Source organism: Schistocerca piceifrons, chromosome X, assembly GCF_021461385.2.
Source record: "Schistocerca piceifrons isolate TAMUIC-IGC-003096 chromosome X, iqSchPice1.1, whole genome shotgun sequence".
Classification (NCBI taxonomy): domain Eukaryota; kingdom Metazoa; phylum Arthropoda; class Insecta; order Orthoptera; family Acrididae; genus Schistocerca; species Schistocerca piceifrons.
The window spans coordinates 100,662,157-100,681,183 of NC_060149.1; the positions used below are offsets into that span (position 1 = coordinate 100,662,157).

The 19,027-nt window shown below is 37.5% G+C and overlaps 1 protein-coding gene across 1 annotated transcript in view; it reads right to left on the reverse strand.

Moving 5' to 3' along the window:
• The window catches only part of LOC124722972, a 210,686-nt gene that overhangs the window by 6,520 nt on the left and 185,139 nt on the right, over positions 1-19,027 (reverse strand). Inside the window, exons 14-16 of the mRNA XM_047248140.1 lie at positions 15,406-15,496; positions 15,118-15,272; positions 3,430-3,554 (exon numbers count right to left, since the gene is read on the reverse strand). Of these exons, the coding sequence (XP_047104096.1) occupies positions 3,430-3,554; positions 15,118-15,272; positions 15,406-15,496 (371 nt within the window). The remainder of the gene's footprint in view (positions 1-3,429; positions 3,555-15,117; positions 15,273-15,405; positions 15,497-19,027) is intronic.

The following is a 19,027-nucleotide window of genomic DNA, read 5'->3' on the forward strand; positions in this document are numbered from 1 at the left end:
TTTTATGGAAATAAAATTATTCTTGATGCTATTGTAATTTTGTTGTAAGAATTGTGCTATTAGAAACCAAACTGTGATGAATTATTACACAGTTCAAGGACGCATATAGAGACATGTATTTAAGCCAAACAGTATAAATTGCGAGAACAGCTGCTACTATTTTAGGCCAGGTCGATACAGACCACTGTAGTATGGATATTGTAACCTCAATGACATAAAAAATCAAAAGTGCATCCTCAGTCACACCGCGAAAGCCACCCTATGAAATGGCCTCATGGGTAAGGAGGCCTCCTTGTTAGGGTGAGAAACAGTGTTTGCAATCAAACATATACAGATAATAAGTTAACACATTGCACATGTGATAAGGTGTATTCATGAGCGTTGGAGATGTGTAAGTATTCTGTATCACACATTTGCACCTACAAGATGGCACACAGTGTACATTTGGCTGCTAGTGCAAACAGGCAGGAAATGGAGACTTGTAACAGTAGACAAGGGATGGAATGATTCTGTAGATTTGCAGATTATGCAAGCGGCCTACACTATTATTACTTGTAGGTTCTAAAATCTCGAGTGTTTTTCCGTATACAGGAGAAAAATAAACTGTGAGTGGAAACCTGTGTCAGAAACCGTCATTCATCAAAGCAACAGAGCATCGCATTCATAGGAGACAAGACCTGTCTACGCAGCAGGTAGCTAAATCTTTTCCACAGCCGATCGTGACAATTAGTCGCAATCACTGAACAACAAACAACACTGCGAAACGCTCCTCCTATGGTCCGTCAGCGAAAAATGCGTTTGCTGTCGCAGGAGCGACCTATCGGCAGGCACCGGCACCTATAACTTCGATGTTCTGTAGCATCGTTGGACGACGTTTCAACGTTCTAAAATGCGTTGATGCACAGATATCTGTGGGTCCGTGAGTTCACACTTGTTCAGGTCCTCATTTCCAGTTAAAATGCATTTTTCGGAAGTGATAAATTGAAGCTAAGTGAGCAAAAGCTAATTTCGTTAGGATTGAGGAAAGCAAACGAAGAACAAATATGGCGACACTGTCTCTGACCAGCTATTGAATTTCTGCTTGCAACGACCTGATTGGCTAACTTCAGTACTAAATAACTCCGAAACTGTGCAACGCACAGAATTCTTTCTTAACAATTATTTCTCATCACGACCTCCCCTGCAACATCCTTACAAGCTTTCCAGACCGTTTCTGACCACTCTGTATACAGGGTGTATCGGATATAGGCGCAAATATTTCTGCTAGTGACTGAAGGCGGTGTAGTGAATAGCATTATATCAGTATTTACGTCACTTGCAGACTAATAATTACAGCTATTAGAAACTGTATATTTTTAGGTTGGGTAGTACCTCCAAACACATGTGGCAAGAGCAAACCATTAATGCTTTTTTTCCACTGGGTAGCAGGTCAGGTGTTGATGTGCAGATGCACGGTCACAAAATGTCAAGTCTATACTGACAGGGGTAGCCCACATAATAGTGCAGTTACAACCACGCAGAAAGCGTCAGATAATAAATTATGTGACATGTTGATGGAAAGACTGTTTCATACAGAAAAACACATCCAACACATGAATGTGTGGACACAGTGAGATACCACATATAAAAATACCTGCACTTATACCTGTTACACATACAGGGTGTCTCTCCTAAGAGTTGTCAGGCGCATTTTCTCTTGTATTGCGGTGGATATTTGCAATTTCGTTTTTGGAAAGTGTAGCTGGAGCCAGTCCAAACAAATACCGCTGATTGCCTATTTCATGCGACACTCAGTGTCGACGAAAAGCGTCGGTTTGTTTCCTGCCACAAACAAAATGATCTCTAAATTGGTATTTTATGTGCCCAATCGTTAAAGCGGCAATAAAATAGTATACAGTGATATTCTTTTCATCGATAAGCATTTACAGGGTCATAAAAACGCGAAGAGTACCTAGTACTCTAGCAGCGACAGCGTCAACTTGGCCTGTACGACTACTACCACCATTCGGAAGGGCTGATAAGTCGCTGCTTGAGTATTGGATATTATTCGTATCTTACTATCCGTCTCAGTGGGTATCGATAAAGCGAATATTGCACTAGACTACTTTAGGACCGCTCTGTCTGTTAAGTACATAAAATTCCGCGTAAAATTTTTTTTATTTGTGACGGGAAACAAACCAGCGATTTCCGTCGACAGCGGGTTTTGCATGAAAGACTTAATGAGCAGTATTTATTTGGGCCGACTTCAGCCACACATTGCAACAAGATAACTGAAAACACATGCTGAAACACCTGAGAATATGCGCCTGAGGACTCTTATGAGGGACACCCTGTACATGTACATGGTGCTTCCGTGATGATGTTACAATCTGTCAATTTGTGGTATGAGACCCTGTTCTGGAAATGACTGGGTTGGAAGTTATAAGCGAAATTTTTTCTGGTACCTCTGACAATGAAATACTCGTACATGTACTGGTACTGTTGTTGCTGAGATTGTAAAATAGACAATTTCCAAAGGTGGTAATATGGACCAAAACACGAAAGAAACTTCTAATAAACAAGGGCTTTTGAGAGCTATAAATACTTGTTCATCGGAACGAGAACATGTTGCTCTTATGGTAATCATTTTAGAACCCATATTTCTTGGACTTTTTTCTTGTTTTGGTCCATACTACCACCTCTGATAATTATCTGCCCTACAATCTTAGCAACAACAGTACCACTATTGGTATATGTATTCACTGTCAGAAGTATCAGAACGATTTTCGCTTGCAAATAATGACTCCGTCATTTCTGGGTCAGGGTCCCTTACCCCAGATTCATACCTTCACCCTTCTTCATGACACCTGAAAATTTATAACAACTTCACAGAATCATGTATAAATTTTGTATACATGATTCTACACACACACACACACACACACACACACACACACACACACAGACACACACACACACACACACACACACACACAAACTCACACACACACACACACACACACACACACACACACACAGAAATGTTATTTTTTTCTCTGTCAGTGTTTAGTTCTCAATGAGTGTTTTACAGTGGCTTCCCCATTTTTATTCCTTTAAAAATAGTCATCCAGCTTATCAAAAATTTCGTTTGATTTTCACAAGTATGTTTTGATACCTAGTAATTTTGATACTAAGGAAAGTTATTAATCAATATTAACTCATTTATTTTACATCTTCCCATTTTACAGCATTTAATTAAACAATCCCCATCATTACTTGTATTTGACATGTTTCTCTCATATACTCTGAATATGAAGACATTAATTGTGTACTTGTGACAGTAAGTTTTAGTTAATGTATGTTCTAATTAAATTTAATTTCAATGTATATAACACATAAATACTTGAAAACAATTTAAACTTTTCTGCTAAAAGATGCTAATATACTTACTTTCTTGTTTAGTATGAATTTGCTTGCACAGTGCAATTGATGAACGAATTCCATTGGTAGGCTTTGGAAGCCATATTTCGTTTTGGTTCAAGGAAAGCACGTTAGTGTTATTTAAGTTGCTCTGTCTGTAAAATAAGTAAGTTAATGGAAACAGGAATGTGTGATTTACATCTCACTAAGCATACTTATGCTACATTCATGATGTAGTTGCAGTTATTTCCAACTTTCACAGACATGTCAAGAGCCCCCACTTGGAGCTGTAAAACCCCCCAAAAAGATAGCAAAATTTATAATTGAAACCGATTAATCATAGTTCTATCTCTAAACATCAATATGTCATTCACTTTGAGCTGTAAGTTTTGTTGATCAGTTCCCTTGCAAGTAAATTAGTATTATATAATGGTCAGAAAGATGTACAGCCTTAACACAGAGGGACTAAAAAATCACACTACCTGGATATACTAACTGAAAACATATTGTAAAGGATGATAGTAAGCAAATGAGTAAAAATATCTTGTTCCTTTCCATATCACTGGCATATGACTCAGTTATTCTGTTTAAGTTATGTATGTTTCCGTTGTTATTTGCCTGTACATACCACCAAAAGTGTTATGTTTGGTTACAACAACTGCTTATTTAAGATTTGTGGGAATAAAAACAGCCAATAAACCTTAACATGCGCAGTAATTATTATGTATTAATTCATGTTCCATAGGATCTGTGGCATAGTATAAGTCAGTAAGTGACATATTTAAAAGGATTGTACAGACTCGCTGCTGTGTGAATTTTTATTTCTTTCACTTTCACTACAGGTCTGTTTTGGATAAACTGCCATTACTGAGTGACCCGTAGTACAATGTAAATGACATTATTTTCATTATATAATATTATGATATAGTAGGACATTGATCAAAGATTGCTACTTACATGTATATTGCCTAGATGGATTAATATTCATATAATGTTGTCAGCAACAGTGTTTTTATTGTCACTCTCTGTCTGATGAATTAAGGTATTAATTAATTTGTTGTGACTATCGTTAGAAAGCTTTGCAGCTACAATGATATTTACATTATTTGGTTGTGTGTACACCTATCGCTGTTATATGTTTATAGTAATCTATATTTATAGCAATCATAAACGCTATTAATTTGTAGGAATTTATTGGGTAGATGTTTTTTATTTGATGTGTATGCTTACGTTAACTTCTGCTTCGTAAATTATGACATTCTTGTATTTACTGCATTGCCACTGCTTCGTAAATTATGACATTCTTGTATTTACTGCATTGCCACTCTACATATGTTTCCAGAGTATATGTATGAGCAAAATGTTAAGGATTTATTTCTGTCTGCATCGTCTTTGGCTGTGCACTGCACTAAAAAGTTATCTATTTCCTTTTCCAAGTATTTCATAAAAATTTTAAATAATATTTATGTTTAAGATCAGTCTGTTGTTCGATATGTCTTGTGGTTGTGTGTACACATATTTCAAGTTTCTTGAGAGTGTTCATGGTAGGACTTTTCGGAAGTTTATGAAGTATCTGCAATGCATATTCAGTTGTATCTATTGCGTGTTGAGGGTCTTTCCGATGGAGAATAAATTTCCATTGGTTGGTATCGCTATTTTGAACGAGGTCTTTAAGCCATGTGAGAAAGTTTCTCCCAGTCCGGTCTATGTTGAAATTATTACAGCTATTACATGTGATTTTATATATCCCAGGCTTAGCATACATTGGTGACTTCGTGTTACCTGATCGTAATTTCACTTTGAAGTTGTTACTGGTCCATAAAACTAACTGTGTATTTGTAGGTCTGCATAAAGCGTCAGTTTTCGCCTACGTTGGAGAGATTTAAGCAGTTGGTATGTGTTTTGTATTCTTTCTAGATATTGTTTCTTTGATTAGCCGTATTTCACTGTGTACTGTGTTGGGCTTGGGTGTCTTGTATTTATTGTACAATTTAGTGATGATGTTGAGAGCGAAATTGTTTTTATGTACTGTGTATACCTGTGTGTCTATCTCTTTTTCAGTTGGTAGAGTCACAGCAAACATGTATAAATTTAAAAAAAATACTAAAACTCATTTACATTTCTAGGCAAATGCAAGTCATGCCAGAGACAGAGGCGGAAGTAGGAAATGAGCCAGTATGTCGCAGGTGGTCACGTCATCGGCACAGTACTACACTGTCTGAAGAAAGGAGACTGTGACAGAAAATCAAAGGAAGCAGGACAAGCATGTTCGTTAGCTCGGAAGACATGATACAAGGAACGTTATCTCTTTCACAAGAGCACATGCTGAGGAACTAACACAGCTGTTAACGGCCTGTTAATTGAATCTAGCAGAATAAGGACACCACCAGCGGTCATCATGAACTACGTCTTGCTCCATTACCTCATGCTAGCTCCCTTTAAATACTTCAGCTCTTAAAAGGAGATAACCATTGAAATCCATGGCATGCACGGCAATAGCATTTGATTCCTTGATTACAATACTGTAGTGAATCTATGTCCTAGATGCTCCAACGCAGTCTATGAAATAGCCACAGACTTACTCAAGATGATGGCCTTCACATGATGAACTTCATGCTGCTTGCCGCTACCATGTACTGATGGAAGAATGGACTGTCTTCTGACAACTCCACATCGCACAGTGCTGCCAATACTAGACTTCAACGCAGATACCAGCAGCTGGGTCTCTTGGGGTCCACGTTCCTCTTGAACAATCAGGCGCCTAGCAGGAGTGGGGAGGTCAGACTACCACGCCACTATCGACACCAGATACACTGCGGATGGGTCATCAAGGGTCGTCATAGAATTCGGAGAAGGACCAAGTAGACTCCAGCAGTAAGCACCAGAACTATTTCACGCTGGGCAAAGGTCTCAGCTGCTTGCCGGAAGTCTGCAGCAGCGCCAGGGCCACTGACATTTTCTCCTAGCCGTGCAACCACTGAGCTGAGTCAATGGATGTCAGCTAGAATTCAACACAGAACTGAATGAGCAGCAGCTGAGACTGGTGTGAAAGAACGACGACTTGTAAATATTGCGACTAACAGATTCAACTCTAATAATGTTTTACAGGCGTCGTTGACACTTCACAGGTTCCCAACAGCTATCCTCACTTCACGCAGAGGTGTCTCCGCCCAGCTTTCTGTAATTTGATGCTAGACGCGTGCACTCCGGCGACTTCATGAGATGATTTGTCTATGGAAGTGTTTGTCTCCAACACCTGGAGCTCGAAAATAGTTGTCTGCTTCTACGACGTTCACACATTGCAGCGGTAATCGCAATGTGGTAAGCACAAAAGTCATTTTTCCTTTTTCTTTCCTTGTGATATGGCAGGTTTAAGCAGATATATGGACGTGTTATGCCCTACGGAATCTGTTGACTTGTCAGAATTTAAAGGAAATTACAAAGTGACATATTTGGTATTGGTGAGATGTACTATTTGCAATATATATATACACACATACAGGGTGAGTCACCTAACGTTACAGCTGGATATATTTCGCAAACCACATCAAATACTGACGAATCGATTCCACAGACCGAACGTGAGGAGAGAGGCTAGTGTAATTGGTTAATACAAACCATAAAAACATGCACGGAAGTATGTTTTTTAACGCAAACCTACGTTTTTTTAAATGGAACCCCGTTAGTTTTCTTAGCACATCTGAACATATAAACAAATACGTAATCAGTGCCGTTTGTTGCATTGTAAAATGTTAATTACATCCGGAGATATTGTAACCTAAAGTTGACGCTTGAGTACCACTCCTCCGCTGTTCGATCGTGTGTATCGGAGAGCACCGAATTACGTAGGGATCCAAAGGGAACAGTGATGGACCTTAGGTACAGAAGAGACTGGAACAGCACATTACGTCCACATGCTAACACCTTTTTACTGGTCTTTTTCACTGACGCACATGTACATTACCATGAGGGGTGAGGTAAACGTACACACGTGGTTTCCGTTTTCAATTATGAAGTGGAACAGAGTGTGTCCCACTGGAAACACGTCGACGTATGTGGTATTAGTATGATGGTGCACCTGCACATTCCGCAATTAACACTAGGCTGACCCTTGACAGGATGTTCGACGGGCGTTTCATAGGACGTGGAGGACGCATAAATTGGCCAGCCCGTCCTCCTGATCTTACACCTCTGGACTTCTTTCTGTGGGGTACGTTAAAGGAGAATGTGTACCGTGATGTGCCTACAACCACAGAGGATATGTGTACAGCAAATGATGGCCACCACATTGAACATCTATTGGCCTGACATGTCGGGACACACTCTATTCCACTCCGTAATTGAAAACGGAAACCACGTGTGTACGTGTACCTCACCCCTCATGGTAATGTACATGTGCGTCAGTGAAAAAGACCAGTAAAAAAGTGTTAGCATGTGGACGTAATGTGCTGTTCCAGTCTCTTCTGCACCTAAGGTCCATCACCGTTCCCTTTGGATCCCTACGTAATTCGGTGCTCTCCGATACACACGATCGAACAGCAGAGGAGTGGTACTCAAGCGTCAACTTTAGGTTACAATGTCTCCGGATGTAATTAACATTTTACAATGCAACAAACGGTACTGATTACGTATTTGTTTATATGTTCAGATGTGCTAAGAAAACTAACGGGGTTCCATTTAAAAAAACATAGGTTTGTGTTAAAAAACATACTTTCGTGCTTTTTTTTATGGTTTGTATTAACCAATTACACTAGCCCCTCTCCTCACGTTCGGTCTGTGGAATCGATCCGTCAGTATTTGATGTGCTTTACGAAATATATCCAGCGGTAATGTTAGGTGACTCACCTTGTATATATATATATATATATATATATATATATATATATATATATATATATATATATATATTATACATACATATATATATATATATATATATATATATATATATATATATATATATATATATATACTAGCTATCTAAATACATGTAGAATATACTTTCAGTAAACTGGGAACTATGTTTTAGAAACTGGATACAAATTGTTATATGATGTTGAGTAGGCTATTCTCTGTACAGAAGCTGCAATATAGGACAATGAACACTTTTTTAAATATTTAATTTTGACAGAACGTAGGACAAATCACATTCTGAGGTTTGAGTCTGTTTACCTCAGCCAGTCCGTTTAGATATGTATACTGTGTTCCAAAATTATTGCCTGGAAAATGCTGGAGCTAATTACTTATCTTCTTATTTTATTTGAACTCATGAATAGACCAGTAAAAAGCAATCTGATGTCATCTTTTTTCCTTGAGGAAACAAGGAGTGGGAGTACAATGCAAAACTCAATCATGCACATTTTGTGGTGTACAGTTACGAAGTAAAATATAGTTGCATGTGATAGCATTTATTAACAGTACTTGCTTATATAATTTTCCATTCAGACACCTATGTACAGATACTGAATCCTTTTCCAGCCCAGTAATGTCATATTGCATCATCATGTTTAACTGTTCACCAAGACCAAAGTATATGTCCAAAAATTATAAACAGCAGTGAAGGACCTTCCAAAAATTTAATGTGATTACGTTGGCTACTGGGAGTTTCATAAAACATAGAGCGTCAGACTATGATGCACTGAGAAATATGTTGCTGCATGGTGTCTAAGCTACAATGCACAGCAGGACATTCAAAATATTATATGAAGGTAAATTAAAAAAATAATTTTAAAATTGCTGAATGTGTATATTAACTACTAAACAGTTTGACAATGGTGTCAGTTATGGTAACTTGTTGCTGGGAAGTCACAAAAAATGTGATTCCATTTGGTGCCATTGGGAATTTGATATGATACCAAATACACTACATGCAAAAAGCTGGACTTAATTTTACTATAAAGTGCAACTTTAATAATTTTAAGTTTCTTTTGATACACTAATTGGTCATACTATTATTTTCATATTCTGTATTGGCATAATTTACGAGTACTTTTGCTGCTTTAGTAAAAATTCCTAGTTTGTTTATCAGATGATTCGCAACCATAAACCACTTTCAGAGGAAGAAGTATTGTTGCTTCCCGAAGTGATTTATCTGATCTGGACCTCGATATGACTCATATGGAGGAAGATATTGAAACTGCTAAGCAGTGGGACCCTACTACATTGCATAAACAGTTTGTTCAGTCATAAAGTTATGGTTGAAATTCTGGACACTCAAGGCAAAGTTCAAGATAATGTTAAAGACTATGTTATTATGGCTTCAAGATGGTTACTTGACAGTTTAAACGATGCAGCACATCATTCAGCTCAGAAAATTCAATGCAAGACATGCCGCGAGCTTCAGTGCAGAATGAAGGATATGAAAGAAGTGTATACATCACATAACGCAATTTTCTCAGACCCTTCAGAAGATGAACTAAAAATGGTTCAAATGGCTGTGAGCACTATGGGACTCAACTTCTGAGGTCATCAGTCCCCTAGAACTTAGAACTACTTAAACCTAACTAACCTAAGGACATCACACACATCCATGCCCGAGGCAGGATTCGAACCTACTACCGTAGCAGTCTCGCGGTTCCAGACTGTAGCGCCTAGAACCACACGGCCACTCCGGTCAGCGAAGATGAACTGATACCTCTGCAGTTTCTCAGAGCAATATTTAGTGATATTATCCGCTATCTCGTCGATCAATTTAACCTATGCTGTACACAGAAATTGGTGTATCTTTGGATACAAACGTTCATGAAATAGAAAAGTATCTTGCGATGCACATTTTGGTAAGTGTTGTGAAAATGCCTAGTTACAGAATGTATGCGGCAGAGGCTACAAGATTTCCTCCAGTAGGTAACTCGCTGCTTACGAATGACAGCACTAAAATGAAACAGAGAGACGAACATGATTACAACAAGCTGTTTAAGGTGAGGCCATTTTCTGACAAGATCAAACATAATTTTCACTTACTGAACCTGAGGAAGATAATTCAGCAGACGAATTAATCATTCCTTTCAAAGGTCGTTCATCTCTGAAACAATATCTAAGAAACAAACCACTCAAATGGGCTATAAAGTTTTTGCCCATGCTGGTTCCAGGGAAATTGTGAACGATCTTGAAGTCCACCATGGGAATGAACCATGCATAATGATAGAGGTCTTGAAATAAGTGGTGACATAATGGTAAGGCTTGTAGAAGGACTACCGAAATATAAAAATTTAAAATATTTATAGTCAACTGCTTAAACTCTTACAATCTTATTTCTGCATTGAAAGCTCTTAAAATCTTGGCTGTTAGAACTGACAGGCCCACAAGACTTCATGAGTGAAATCTAATAGAGAGCGTCATGACGGATACAGGAATTAGTGAACACAAGGTCATTGTAGCGAGGCTCAAAACTATATCAACCAAAACCACTAAAAATAAACGCATAACATATCTATTTAAAACAGCGGATAAAAATTCGCTTGATGCCTTCTAAGAGAGAGTCTCCATTCCTTCCAGGCAAATTATGTAAGTGTAGACCAGATATGGCTCAAATTCGAAGATACAATATCGACAGCAATAGACAGAGTCATACCGCATAAGTTAATAAGAGACGGGACTGATCCACCATGGTACACAAAATACGTCAGAACACTGTTGCAGAAGCAACGAAAAAACATGCCAAATTCAGAACAACGCAAAATCCCCAAGACTGCCTAAGTTTCACGGAAGCTCGAAATTTAGTACGGACGTCAATGCGAGATGCTTTTAATAGTTTCCACAATGAAATAATGTCTCAAAATATGGTAGAAAACCCAAAGAGATCCTGGTCGTATATAAAGTACACCAGTGGCAAAAAATAGTCAATACCGTCACTGCGCGATCGTGATGGAAATGTTACCGATGATGGTACCACTAAAGCGGAGTTTTCCGTAATTCCTTCACGAAAGAAGACCACAAGGGATCTCAGATTGATTCTATATTCCTAGATCTCCAGAAGGCTTTTGATACCGTTCATCACAAGCGACTATTAATCAAATTGCGTGCATATGGAGTAGGCCTATCGTCTCAGTTGTGTGACTGGATTCGTGATTTCCTCTCAGAGAGGACACAGTTCGTAGTGATAGACAGTAAATCATCGAGTAGAACAGAAGTGATATCTGGCATTCCACAGGGTAGTGTCATAGGCCCTCTGCTGTTCCTGATTTATATAAATGATCTAGGTGATAAACTGAGCGGCCCCCTTAGATTGTTTGCAGATGACGCTGTAATTTACCGTCTAGTTAAATCATCAGACGATCAATTCCAATTACAAAATGATCTAGAAAGAATTTCTGTATGGTGCGAAAAGTGGCAATTAGCACTAAACAAAGAAAAGTGCGAGGTCATCCACATGGGTACTAACAGAAATCCAATAAATTTTGGGTATACGATAAATCTCACCAATCTAAGGGTTGTCAATTCGACTAAATACCTAGGAATTACAATTATGAGCAACTTAAACTGGAGAGACCACATAGATAATACTGTGGGGAACGCAAAACAAAGACTGCGCTTTGTTGGCAGAACATTAATAAGATGCGACAAACCCACTAATGAGACAGCCTACATTACACTTGTCCGTCCTCTGCTGGAATAAAGGTGCACGGTATGGGATCCTTACCAGGTAGGATTGACGGAGGACATCGAAAAAGTGCAGAGAAGGGGAGCTCGTTTCGTGTTGTCGTGCAATGGGGGTGAGAGTGTCATTGATATGATACGCGAGTTGGGGTGGCAGTCACTGAAACAAAGGCGGTTTTCTTTGCGTCGAGATCTATTTACGAAATTTCAATCACCAGCTTTCTCTTCAGAATGCGTAAATATTTTGTTGACACCCACCTACGTAGGGATAAATGGTCATCATAATAAAATAAGAGAAATCAGAGTTCGAACGGAAAGATTTAGATTTTCCTATTCCCCACGCGCAATTCGAGAATGGACTGGTAAAGAAGTAGTATGAAAATGTTTCGATGAACCCTCTGCCAGGCACTTAAGTCTGAATTGCAGAGTACCGATGTAGATGTAGATGTAGATGAAGATCTGGAATGAAACACTATCTCTCAGAGGGGTAGGGACTATATTCGTCCACTATTTGACAATTAGAGCACTTAGCGACTTTCAACTAACTTTATACATAATTTCGTACCTTTACAAAACTTTTTCTCACTGGAAGGAAAGAAGTTTATTGCTTACTACATTTTCCCTGTTCATGTAGTAAACTGCCACATAAGACTCGACGTTTCAATTTATTCCTTCTTTACTATAATTCTATTCGCAACATATTTTGCAGACAGCATCCACAGATACCGCTAAATGCATTTGCAAAACTATGTTATTGTGCGATACATAGTTCAGGAGATGTGTAGTAGTAGTAGTAGTAGTAGCTTTATTCATCCGTAGATCTCTTTTGACAAGGATATAGGACATATCAAAGTGTATACAGGTTTAGACCAATTTAAAATAAGCTAATTCGTATACACACACATTTACAGACTTCTAGTTAGAGACAATCATTAGATTTAGTCCTGGTACACAATACATTTTTTACAAATAACTTTTTAAATAATGTAACGCCACACTGATCAGTCATATCTCATTATCAGTCACTACACACACTATACACACATTGTTTCATAACACTTCGCTCACTACACACACACACACACACACACACACACACACACACACACACACACACTGGTGATCTCTGGGCCATTTTCTGTACCACAACTTCCCATTTGCTATTCTGAAGGACTTAAGTCAACAACCCTCTATGATGAGTGAGATGTGAGCTCAGAAAGAGGAGGAGGTGTTAGTATTGTGCTATGCATAGCTTGGGGGTAAGTTTTTCTAGAAAAGGAAAAAAAAACATAGTGTGAAGGTGTTATGTGGAATGTTGGATGTTTTATAATCATTGTTATTATTCATTTGTATAACATTTTTTGCCAAAACAAATTTATGCAATCAATAAAAAATAAAATACAACCATCATATTTAAAGTCCACCTATCTCTGTCAGTGAGTTTGGTTCTGATCCACTATGGTGCATAGCTGATGAAGTTTACACATGAACCTATACAGTGTGATAACAGTGCATGCTTTAGGATGTTTTGTGGAGGTGATAATTTCTGATAGGCACATCATCACATTTTTGTTTACAAATTTGAAGACAGTAAGAATTATGAATGAAGTGCATAATCTTCAAATGAAAGACCATTAAGTGAAAGACTTTCCAGTGAATGCAGCTTATCTTTTTGGAGACAGTTAGCTCATAACCTCTAATATAAACACCACTGCCATCAAAGTGACTGCTGTACTTAAAAATGTCTATAGTGTACAGTGTCAACAAAATATTAATAGTGAAATTACAATTGCTAAACCAGTGGAGCACAGTTCTGCCCCTTGGCTTCTACAGCTATAAATAAACATAGGAAATGCATAAAATTCAAGAAGTTTATATATACTATGTCTTCCATTTCACAGCATGTTTGTATACATTGAATGCCTTGTAAACATAAACATATGTAGACTGTATACTTGTTACTTTGATGACCATGAATCTGGAGTAACATATGGACATATGGCACAATAATGTTCAAAAGCAGAAGGCCATGGGAGACATAAGTCCACTCGAAAGATAGTTATGGACTCGCTTTCTTCAACAATCTGTGATGAAATGAGAGCTGTAACTTTGTGAGGAATAGTATGGAATCCCATTGATCAATATTTACAATGTGAAGTACGCTATATTAATTAGATTGTATGCCATTTGATTTAAACTCTATAAGCATGTCCAAGCAGTCATTATATACAATATTGTGTTCCAACAACTGAAATACTAATGATAACGAAATATTTGATGACAGATAGGAAAATAAAGCTACACAACAAAGCATCTGACTTTTTTTGAGGATATTATGTAGAACAAAATTGAAAATGTGATTATTTTATGGAGGTCAAGGTAACAACTCACCAAAAATATAGGTATGGATATGTTGTACAGTTGTTTATAGTGTTTTCTGCTTTATATTCATATATCTGGGTGTGCATTTGTACATTAGGCTACTGTATATGCTTATATTTTTCTAGAACTGAAGATGGTTGTTACCAACTGAAATTAATTACCTGATTACAAATAAAGATTGAAATTCAAGACTGAAATTATAATAAAACAAAAAGTATAGGCACTGAGGTGATGATAGACACATAAAGAAAAGGAAAAACTTTGTTAGCTTTCAGAGGAATCCTTTTTCGAACTAAATTACATGAAACACACAGCCCCCCTTTGCCCCTCCCTCCCCCCCCCCCCCCCCCACACACACACATGTGCTTCCATTGTGCCACATGAAATGAATACACTATGCCAAGACAGTAATTTGCAGATTGACTGGAGTGAATAGTTGTGTCAGTAATGTGTTAACAGGAACTAAAAATGTACATTTAGTTATGATACCAGGTTTCTGTAGCTGTTCATAGGTCATGAGGTAAAGCTAAAGAACTCTCCCTATCATACATTTTTGCCACATACTGTACTTTATCAGGTATTGCCTTCCATTATGAATTGTCTTACAATATGAAGATTAAAAATCAGTTTGACCAACAGTAGTTTCATGTGAAAATTCAGTAACACACTGCATAGTGAATGTTTCTGGGTGAATTTCCCAACACACTGTAAGAAGAAATATAGTTACTTTTGTAGAAGTACCTGCTGTGATCATGAAAGTTTGTAATACCAAAGAGATGTGGATAGCACTCTGAAACTCTCTTCATGGCTCTTACAATTCTGTTGTAAATACAGAACTCAGGTGAATAATGCATTGCATCTTTCATAGGTTTGCCTTCATATTCCCACTTTTTTACCTTGACAGGAAAAAAACAAAATAAACACATTATAATATGTAAAACAGCATATAGTTTTTGAAGTGCTTACAGTAGCTCAACTGTCTAGATGATGTAGTCCATGTTTACAAAATTCTCCACTACACATACTTACAAAAATATCAATAGCAAATGCCAATAGTTTAATCCTGCTCAAAGGTCTTCTATGGACTTCTGATTTTGCAGCAGAACTGTTTGATGTGAAGCTGTTGAAGTGAAATAAGTATTAAAATTATCTTAAAACTACCTATTGAATCACTATATCTCTTATGAAATATGCATTTGCTTCTCATTTGTAAGTAACACAGATTAAAATTCATTAAAGAAGAAGGGTAGCAGACTGTCTATAGTAGTGATAACATAGACGATATATATATATATATATATATATATATATATATATATATATATATATATATAAACAAAGATGATGTGACTTACCAAACGAAAGCGCTGGCACGTCGATAGACACACAGACAAACACAAACATACACACAAAATTCTAGCTTTTGCAACCAGCGGTTGCCTCATCAGGAAAGAGGGAAGGAGAGGGAAAGACGAAAGGACTCCTTCCCTCTTTCCTGACGAGGCAACTGTTGGTTGCGAAAGCTAGAATTTTGTGTGTATGTTTGTGTGTCTATCGACGTGCCAGCGCTTTCGTTTGGTAAGTCACATCATCTTTGTTTTTAGATATATTTTTTCCCACGTGGAATGTTTCCTTCTATTATATATATATATATATATATATTGCTTTTTTTTTCAACAAATTTAACATGCTTTTTGAGAGTTGCTTTCTATGTAAAATGGCACCAACAACAACCTGTGTAGCTGACTAATGGGATAAGAACATCAAATAGAACAAAGTGGAAATTATATATAAAAAATCATTAGAAATAGTTACAATCAGGATGAAGTCCATTACAAACAGTATTAAATGGTGCTTGAAAATGTTATTAGGAAGGCAAAAGAACATGTGGTATGCAAATAGAGTGGCTTATTCTCAAGTTAAAGTTTTAAAAAATGGTCAGTTGTGAAGAAAGTGTGTGAACAACAGCAGAAGGTCGAAGATATAGAGTCAAGTTTTAGAAATAGTTTACCATGTGAAAATGTTACATTCTGTTCTCTCTGTGAGGTACTGGACAGATTAAACAAAAAATATGAACACTAGGTCTGTTCTTTGATTTACCCAAAGCATTTGTGCTTATCATAAAATATTACTGTAGAAGTTGTCCGCCTGCTTAGCTGAGTGGTAACTTGCTTGCCTCCCAGTGGGGCTGGGTTCGATTCCCAGCTGGATTGGAGATTTTCTCTGATCGTGGACTGGGTGTTGTGTTATCCTCATCATCATTTCATCCTCATCATCGACACGCAAGTCGCCGAACGTGGTGCGAACTGAAATAAGACTTGCACTTGGCGGCCGAACTGAATGGGACCTCCCACCTAACAATGCCATACAATCATTTCATTTCACATTTTACTGTAGAAGTTGAACCATTATGGAATAAGAGGAGTAACTCTCAATTAGTTCAGCTCATATTTTGAGAACAGCTATGATATGGATGGAGTCAATTGGGACATTGATAAGGGGGGTCATGCCTGAGGGATCAGTGCTGGGACCACTAGGCTACTATTTCGTATAATATGTAAATGATACATCAGGTGGGAGGGGGAGGGAGGGGGACATACATCGTGGGTCAATGCTGGGACCACTACTGTTTCTTAAAACATATAAGTGATATGCCTTTTAATATGACAGGTGATACTAAAGTTTTCTGTTTGCTGATGACACTTGCTCAGTAGAGAAGGATGGTGAGTGCAACATAGGCAGTCTATCAAATAGTCCAACTCAAGATGCAGATTCACAGCTAAATCACATTAAAACTCTGTTTTTATGGTTCCTAACACACAGTTCAATGAAAAATGTGTTTTTTTTTGTTTGTTTTTTTTTGTTTTTTTTTACACGGGAGGGATATACGATTAGTGAGCCTGAACAATCCATATACCTAGGTACTGGTATTCAAATAAATGTTACTCTGTCATTTAAAGCCAATATTCATGATCTTGTTCAAAAACTGAATGCTCCTGTATTTAACATCAGAACAATATCTGCAATAAGTAATAGTCCAACATGGAAATTAATCTGCTTTGGTTATTTTCATTCACTTATGACAGATAATACTATATTGTGGGTTAACTATTCCCACTCACAAAGGGTATTTTTGGCTCAGAAAATGGCACTTCAAGCAAAATATGGCGTGAGTTCTCAAATCTCTTTTCAAATCCTGTTTTAGAGTTTCGGAATTTTGACATTGGCCTCTCAATATATATTTTCTATAATGTCATTTGTTATTAACAATGTGCACTTATTCCCAATAGTTGGCAACTCTTACTGAGTTAATACTAGGTAGAAATCTAATCTGCATTTGGAGCACACCTCCTTCACTCTTGTGCAGAAAGGTGAGCTGTCATCTTCTTCTGCATCTATTTTCAATACCTACCACAACATTTTAAAATCCTTAGCATTAATTCTTGATCTTTCACATCTAAATTGAAGAATTTCCCCATTGATCACTCCTTCTACTCAGCAGCTTGTCATCTGCATGTAAATTTTATTTTATCTACTCTCTCAGAAAAAAAATTGATACCCTCAAGGACAGGATCATTTTTCTGAAAAGTGATCTCACAGACAGTTCATCATTGTTGGAGTATATGATAGCAAATTCACACCAAATAAAACATGGATCACAGTAAAGGGTGCTCAAACAGTCACACCAATACACACTGTATCCCTTCCCCTCCCCATCTGGCAGCAACATAGCATGTATTCTCACATGCAAACTATTATAAAGGTGCCAAATGCCAAAGTGCAATACATTTTCAACCCTGTTAATATGGCTGAAGTTGTTCAACCTATTCATCAGTGGGCCATGGTTGTACCCTAGAATGAATGTTGCAAACTTCGTTCAATTCCAAACTCAGCACAGTTACTGCCTGAAGATCACAACAGTTGGTGCAAACAGAGGACCTCTGAGTGCCATCTGATTACCAATAATGATGACAGATGAGTCACTAACAGTACTGACTCATTCCATGACAATGTAGATTTGCTTCTCACTATGATCATGTAGAACAAAATGCAAAAAAATAAATAAAATACACCTCTATAATACCACAAGAGCACATCCCTAAACCCTTTGGCAGGTAGTGGCACTTTTATCAAGTAAACAAGGTAGCAGTTGCCTGCAGTGCAAATATATTTTTGGAGGAGGGAGATGACAAACTTCAAACAGAAGTAAAGATTGACCTAAACAAAGAGACTTCATCAACTTCACTTTATCTGACATGCTTTATGGTTAATTATGAAGGTATGTGAGACTTTACAAAAGAAATGAACTCACAGATGACTCATTCCATCAGAATTGTGGAGGAATATGGTGATTTCTTACATCTGAAAAGATCTGCTTTCGTTTCACACTCAAATATCCACAGTATGCTATGCACAACAGAACATTCTATAAAAGAACCTTGAAGCATGTTTAGTGGCTCCTGGAATATTTTAATCCTTGGGTTTTCCATAAATGTGACACTATTGGTAGGTTAGCTTGCTACTGTTCTGTTGTTCCTATTTCTCGTATAATTCTCACAAACTGTGGCTTCCTGACAGAACTTCACGTTCATTATAATAGTTGTATCATTCATATAAACAGTTTGTTAGAATTCAAATTTGTTTGTTGCAG